The sequence below is a fragment of the Protopterus annectens genome, chromosome 11.part0 (genome assembly GCF_019279795.1).
Source record: "Protopterus annectens isolate FY-2018-M chromosome 11.part0, PAN1.0, whole genome shotgun sequence".
NCBI classification, from domain to species: Eukaryota; Metazoa; Chordata; order Ceratodontiformes; family Protopteridae; genus Protopterus; species Protopterus annectens.
Window position 1 is genome coordinate 1,474,353,339 of NC_056745.1, and position 7,757 is coordinate 1,474,361,095.

At 37.6% G+C, this 7,757-nt stretch overlaps 1 protein-coding gene across 4 annotated transcripts in view; it reads right to left on the bottom strand.

Annotated features, from left to right (window-relative positions):
• Positions 1 to 2,803: 2,803 nt before the first annotated feature.
• MLC1 (modulator of VRAC current 1) overlaps positions 2,804 to 7,757 on the bottom strand; it is a 789,519-nt gene continuing 784,565 nt past the window's right edge. For all 4 annotated transcript variants that reach the window (XM_044088780.1, XM_044088778.1, XM_044088777.1 and 1 more), the window contains one exon: positions 2,804 to 4,522. In XM_044088780.1, coding sequence (XP_043944715.1) covers positions 4,448 to 4,522 — 75 coding nt within the window. In that variant the 3' untranslated portion in view covers positions 2,804 to 4,447. The remainder of the gene's footprint in view (positions 4,523 to 7,757) is intronic.

Genomic DNA, 7,757 nt, shown 5'->3' on the forward strand with positions numbered 1-7,757 from the left:
TCTCTGGAGAATTGAACCAGGATTCAGTCAGTGCACAGATATCAATATTCTCCATTTTAAGGAGTGCCTCAATTGAGTGCATTTTGAGGTTTAGACTTCTAGCATTGAGTAGCATTACCCTCAGTTTTTGCTTGCCTGTATCAGTTACGGTAGTGGTTTTGGTTTTTCAGCACTATAGGGGTGGCAAGAGCCTTAGCCAGTGTCCAGAATCCCAGGCGTGACAGGTGCAGGCCATCTCTGGCAAAGCATCGTGGCCTGTCAACCATGTCGTTCCAGGCAGACAAATACTGGATCCCCTTTGAATGACACCAGAAGTTTAGCCAATTGTTGAAGTCAATCATTTTGTCCTTGTATTGCGGTATCATTCTGGGCGAAGGTAGGATGCTACCTAGAGCTAGGGTCATACCTGCCTGGATTACAAGATCAGAGAGCTCCTCCATGTGTCTTTTCATGTAATCCAGGGAAGCATGTCTCAGGTCATTCAACCAACATAGACAATGACAGAGTCATATTTGTACTTGTTGTGGAGTGACCTGAGGTCATGACAGTAACCTTCTCCTTGTCTATTCTGGTGAGTGGAACATCATTGTATATAATTATTTTGCTGTGGACAGTGTATATAGTTTGTTGTAATTATGAGTGTAAATAACTGGTGGTTCATTGTTCTTGTTAAAAAACAATAAAAACAGTTTTGAACAAAAAATATCACAGCATCTGCTGCAGGACTACCCTACAGTGATTAGACTTCTGAACTCAGGAACTAGTCCCAGAGGTCTGGACACATAAGTCAGTTTTTATTTATTTGTGCAATATATACTTACATATATTCCAAGTAAGTGCAATATTTATGTTTAGTATTCTTTTCGTATATGAGTTTTGGTAAATGTCTACTCTTTCTTGCATGTATTGGGAGTAGTATTGTATCTGTTAGTTATGTTAATTCCTCTACTTGTGTGTGTTGTTTCACTTTCTTTTATAATCTCAAGAACTGAGCTGATGCACAAAATTTCATTTAGGCTACATGTGTGTCATTCTAAATGACAATAAAGTTTATTTTGACTTTGACTTATACCAGAGTCTCAATGTCCATTGAATATAACTTGCTTTGTACATTTTAATGTAAGTCTGTTGCACTGGCATCTTTATCACCCCTTTAGCTGCCCTTCGGTAGCTCTTATTTCTGCCGACTGCACAGAATGTTTGCCGAGTCCATCAGTGTTTCTGGAGGCAGCAGTCTTTACTCTCACAAAGCTTCCAGTGCCAGATCTGGATCAATTAATTAATGTACTCTCTCATTTATTGAGGTACATAATATCAAAATTGGTCTTCGGTTTCCTTAGTATAGAGTGAGTAGGCTGAAATACCGTTGTTTGCCCTCTCTCATCAGCTGTGAGTAAGCATTATCCATTGAGATTTCAACACCTTTGTAACACAATGTAACAACCATCCAGGGTACTTTTTGAGGCTTTCTTCCTTCTGCCTAAAATGCAAGAATCATAATATGTAGACTCGTCACACACAAAGTGCTGGCTTTGGGGCTAACATTGGGTGTATTCTATCAGTTTTGATTTACCCAAGTCTTTTTTGTAACAGATCACTGAGACAACTTTGAAGAAATCCCACGAGGTATTTGACTTCACACTGTTCTAACACTCTGAATATGCTCACGTTGAAGGCCTGCATTCCAGTTTTCATATTGTCTTATTTCAGAAGAATTGATTGTGATTGCTTTATTAGCACAGCATTCTTAACGTGCAGCTCTTTTGCACTTCATGAAATGACCACTATCACGCACTGATCATCTTGAGGTCTCTGCTCATATTCTGGCAGTATCTGCCTTACTTCTATGTACTAGTCTAATGTAAGTGTATAAAGCTCCAAGTGGATATTCAACATCTCTGCATTGTCAGGCAGGTTCCACGACATCTCACATAAGGATGGCGTGATGCATCGCTCTTCTGCGCAGTGATTCCCTACACAGCAGCTTGTTTTCACTCTTCTTCTAATCACATGGTAACTGCATGAATTCTTGTTTCCGCTTAACAGCAGAAATAGTATTTAGAGTTGCTGTTTCACTGATTTAATCAACCTACTTGACTTCTCAGACCAGAACTCCTAGCATCAGTTGCACTCAGATCATCATCATCAATGGAACTCATCATATGAGCATTTTTAATACCAATAACCTGAAAGACTGATTTAAACAAAAGCACTACTAAATATACCTCTCAAGTGAACGTTATTTGGGGTCTTAAAAAAGTTCATGTTCCTCGAAGTTCCACTTTGAAAGGGTGTGTCACACATTGAGTGTTAGGACTTTTTTAACTGATATTCATGGTAAATAGAAATGAATCATATTAATGAATTAAAAGATCTTTTCTATAAGTAAAAGCAGCATATTTTAACCATCCTATGACCTTCCTGGTTGAAGTTGTTAGTAAGCCATGAGTACATGTTCCACATTTTGCCCATTTGTTCCACATTATGAAGACTAGTGTTCCTCATTTGCAGGATGGAAGGTTGAGAACTATGCTCCTAAAATTGCATTTTGATGTTGAGAGCCAATGCTCTGATGACTTCGCCTAACCACCCAGTTGATAACTCATTCAAAAAGGAAGGCATGAAATTTATTGGTTAAATAATTTAATTGCACAGCAAGGTCACTGGAAAATGATTTAATTATGGCTGTGATGCTCTGTCCAGGGAAGACTGTTACAGCTAATCAAGGCCCACTCAGTCTATTAAAACTATCCAAAGAAAATGCATCAGATATTCAGAGGGGAAAAGTAAACCATACCATTACTTACTTTTTAACTTTTTTATTCAGACTTTTAACAACATACATATATAATACTGAATAGACTGAATACATTCAAACAGAAGTTGCAATACTAATTAACCTAAACAGCAAACAAAACTGAAACCATCTAAATATTTACACCAAGTACCTAATAAGCTAAAGTAACTAGATTGTTAATTGTTATAAACTATTAAGTATCAGAATAACCCAGAATTGTTATATGTAATCACAGAAACCTATACTGATATATCTCTAAAAGTAGAGATAACTCTGTAGAATCCATCAAAATATAAGTTTAAACTAAATTTCTTCAATGACAGGTAACTGCTGCGGTCTCAAATTTTTATTACTACTGGCCAGTCGATGAAGAGGAAACAACATCAAACGCAGGAGGACCACTAATAAGGCCATGTAGGTGAAAAGCCTGGATGAGTAGTAAAAGGATTTCAACAGTCAAATAACCCATTCATGAGAATTCAAAAGCAACGGTTTAGAGCAATTAAATCACTGTACAATTTATGGAAAACAATGCAGGGTTAAAAGCCTGGAGTAAGATTTTTCTGTTTCAATTTATGGAAAATAATGTTTGGGTGGAAAGCCTTAAGTAAGTTTTTTCAACACCATTCTTTATATTGGCACTTTATTAGCAAGGTAGCATAAATAATTTTCTATGTGAGGAAATGCATATCCAGAGTTTAAAAGAAAAGCTCTTGCAATTTAATCGGCAATTTATGTTTCTGCAAATGGGTTGCTAGTAAGGTCCATGACATGCTACAAATTAGGGCTTCTTTACCGAGTGTCAGCTTAGACAAAGTCTCCTCTTTAGACAGTGCTCACTCGTGTGAAGTTTCTCCATTATTCAATATTATTTAAAATCAACGCAGCTGTAAATGATCTGTTGTATTTCAGCACCTACCATTTTATACTTCTGTGAGGAGGCTTCAGAGTAAAGTCCAGAAAAATAAATGAGAATTGTGTTTGTAATCACAATGTTTAGACACATTCTTGTTCTTTGTGTATTCTGAGTCACAACCCTTACAGTTCTTGTGTAAGGGGAAAGTCCTGATAATTGCGTCCTAAAGGTAAATAGCTTAGCAGGAAGCAACAAATTACTTCTTTTGAAAACAATGACAGTACTTAATGCGCAGTTCATAGGAATTTTACATTTTACAATCAACCAAAGGCATGCAAACCATTTTGTATACACAAAAGTAAAAGGCAAGTAAACTCAATTATGATTAATAATATTCTGACATAAACTATGCAAAATACTTAATTTTACACAGGATACTGTTATGCAGTGAAATCCAAAGGACATATAAGTTTTGTGGCAGTGGTCTACAACTAAAATATATGTATAATATAAAATACAATATATATAATTTCTTTACTATATAGCACTTTCACTATACATAGTTTACTTATCAAAATAATGTTAGTTCACATAACAAACACTATAGAGATATTGTCTCTAGGCTGAATTATGGTCTTGTGAATACATTGCATATTATCCTCACTAGCACCTGCCATAAGCATAGTAAAGGGACTTCTGTCCTGTTCTGTGCGGTCAATCTCTGTTGCAGTTACTAAAGGACTATCCATCATAATCCAAACTGCGCTGTCCAGTTTCAAACCTATTTTACACTCTTATTGAGCCATCTGTACCACCACAGCTTTCCATGCCTTATCCTTGTCAAACTCCTTCATGGTTCCATTAGCCACCTAAAAAAGGAAAAAAAAATGTCTTGTTACATATAAAATGCACCTGATATGAAGTCTGTCAGTTTAGCTCAGAAGATTAAGGTTATGAGAAGTCTTTGTGGGCTTCAGTTCCACTGTTACTTAAAAAAAGAGAAACTCACATAACCAGACAGTGCTCATATGTCACCCATGAAAACAGGCATGTGTACCCAGTGGGCCTAGTTGTCCAACAAATGTAAAAGAATTTGTCTGTCCCTCGTCCAATGTTAAGATTCAAGACGAACAGGTTGGGTAGTTTGTTTATATGCCTTATTACACAGCAACACATCAGGATTGATAGCAGCAGTACAAAATATAAACAAACTGATTAACAGACAGACTGCACATACATACCTGCTTACATCTCAACAGCTTACTACAAAATGGCAGTCTGGCTCGCACATGCTCAGTATTTATACACATGTGCAAGTCCATGGAAAGCTACTTAAAGGTATACATACGTACTAATCTACATCCTCCCTCTTTAGTGAATTGCCCACAATATAATGACATCTGAAAAAGACATGCAATTATGCAGACATTAAGAAATAAACACGACATTTATGTCTAAGTTGCCGTGTATCTGGAACATGGTCTGAAAATGCAACCTGATCTAGTGATGTAGCAATTAAGACTGTGTTTAGCAACAGGGACAGTCATTGGAGAACAGTTTGTTTCTGGAGTTTTGGGATTCTTCTCAGGAACAGGGATATTTACTGGAACATCTTCTGGAACTGGAACACTGGATAACTTCCTGAGATCTAGAGTCTTTCTCACAGGCAAGATGCTGCAATACAGACTCAGACACCGGAACCAAATGTTTACAGTTCTACTTAAATTCTACTCCTTGAGATTCCACAATGTACAGTCTCAACTCTGGACATACACTTTTCACAATTCCAATATGATCACAACCTTTGGACATCTGCAGCCGCACTATCTCCCCTTCTCGTAATGGACTGAGCAGTTTACTGGACTTATCATAATAGGACATCTGAGACAAACACATTTTCATGAGTTGAGCTTTCTCTGCTTTGTTGTTCTTAGCACAGGGAACCCACCGATTGCTACTGATTGGTAGTGTGGTTCTGGTTTGTCTCGACAAAAGCCTTTGTGCAGGTGAACCAAAATGTTTATCACGAGGAATATTTCTGAGATTTGGGAGATTCAGAAAAACATCGCTATTGTCTCATTTTGATGTTTCTAATAACTGTTTCACACTTTGAACTGCATGTTCTGCTAAATCATTTGACTGTGGATACTCAGGGCTACTCGTAACATGAATAAAGTCTCACTCCTCAGCAAATCTCTTGAATTGCTGGCTTGTAAACTGTGTACCATTGTCAGAAATAACTTTGTGCAGACTACCATGGACTGCAAAATGATGCTTCAACTTAGTAATGACAGTACTTGATGCTAGATTAGGAAATAAGTCAATCTCGAACCAATTAAGAGTCTACTAACACCAAGTAATGTTGACCATTCCATTCAAAAATGCCTGTAGCTACTGTCGACCAAGGTAGTTTAGGAATCTGGTTTAGCTGAAGTGGTTATTTCTGTTGATATAGCTTAGTACTATTACATTCAGAATAAGATGAACGTGCTCTCTCAATATCCTTTGACGTAGAAGGCCAAAATACTACCCCTCTCGCCCTTCTTTTGGTAGAATCAGTTCCTGTGTGGCCACGATGTAAAACGGTAATATACTCTTTTTGTAAGGATTTTGGAACAATCACTTTTGGACCTTTCATGATGATACTATTGTCAAACAAAATCTTATCTCTTTAAGGAAGATATGGCTGTAGGTCATAAGGTAAATATGATTGCTTTGATGGCCATCCTCAACTGATAAAGTGGTTGAGCTTCTGAAGAATTGGACCTGAGGCTGTTTGACTTCTAAGCTAATCAAGACATGAGGAAGAAAATGTTCCCACTTTCATGACTTCAAATTCAAGTTGCTCATTTTCATGCTGTTCATTGGTATTTCTGGGTGATCTGGACAAAGTATCAGCAAGATAAAGAAGTTTGGCTTTTGTGTAGACAAGATTTCAATTATACTTTTGCAATTTCAACATCACGCATTGTAATCTGGCAGGAGCTGTATGCAGAGGCTGTCTCAAAATAGTGACTAGAGGTTGGTGATCTGTTTCAGTTTGAAAAGGCCAGCCATAAATATAATTATGGAACTTCGAACTTGGAAACACAATTGCCAAGAGTTGTTTCTCTATCTGAGAATACTGCATCTCAGTTTTTGTTAGAGGTTTGGATGCATAGGCTACTGGTCTTCCCTCTTGAAGAATGACTGCACCAACACCAAACTTTGAAGCATCACAAGAAAGAGTTAATGGTTTGTGAGCATTATAGTGTCTGAGAGTTGGTGGACTGGCAATTCTCTGTTTCAGGACATCAAACACTCTTTGGTGTTGTCCTAACCAGGACCAGGATACATCTTTGCATGTCAACTCTCCGAACAGTGCTGAAAGTTGGCTTAAGTCTGAAATTAAGTTGCCTAGGTAGTTAACCATGCCAAGAAAAAGTTGTAGGGCTTGAACATCATCTGGAGCTGACGTCTCAAGAATTGCTGTTTGCTTAGAACGATCTGGTCATAAACCTGAACTAGTAAACAAATGGCCAACATCAGTAACTTATCAGAGCCTGAACTTGCACTTTTGGGGACTCAAGCCTGAACTGGTAAACAAATTTCCAACATAAGTAACTTCTCAAAGCCTTAACTTGCACTTCTGGGGACTCAGGTTAAGATTCACTTCACATGCTCTTTCCAGAACTTTCTGGAGGTTTCTGTCATGCTCAGCTTCACCATTACCTCCTACTAGAATATCATCTACTACAATAGCACAAACATATCCAGAAAAAATTGTTGTATGGCACACTGGAAGACTTCACTGGCAGAATTTATCCCAAATGGCATTCTCAAAAATCTAAACCTGCCAAAAGGAGTACTGAGAGTGATCAGTAATGAAGATTTTTGTTCAAGCAAAATTTGCCAAAATGAACTCTTTGCATCCAAAACGGAAAAAAAACAGTGGCATTTGACATAATAGCAGCGACTTCTTTGACTGTACGCTTTGAATGATGAGGTATTTTCAGCACTTTGTTTAAATCTCATGGAGCAATACATATTCTGATACCATGCGAGCTTTTCTTATGAGCGACTACCATGGAAGATACCCATTCAGTTGGTTCGTCAAATGGACAA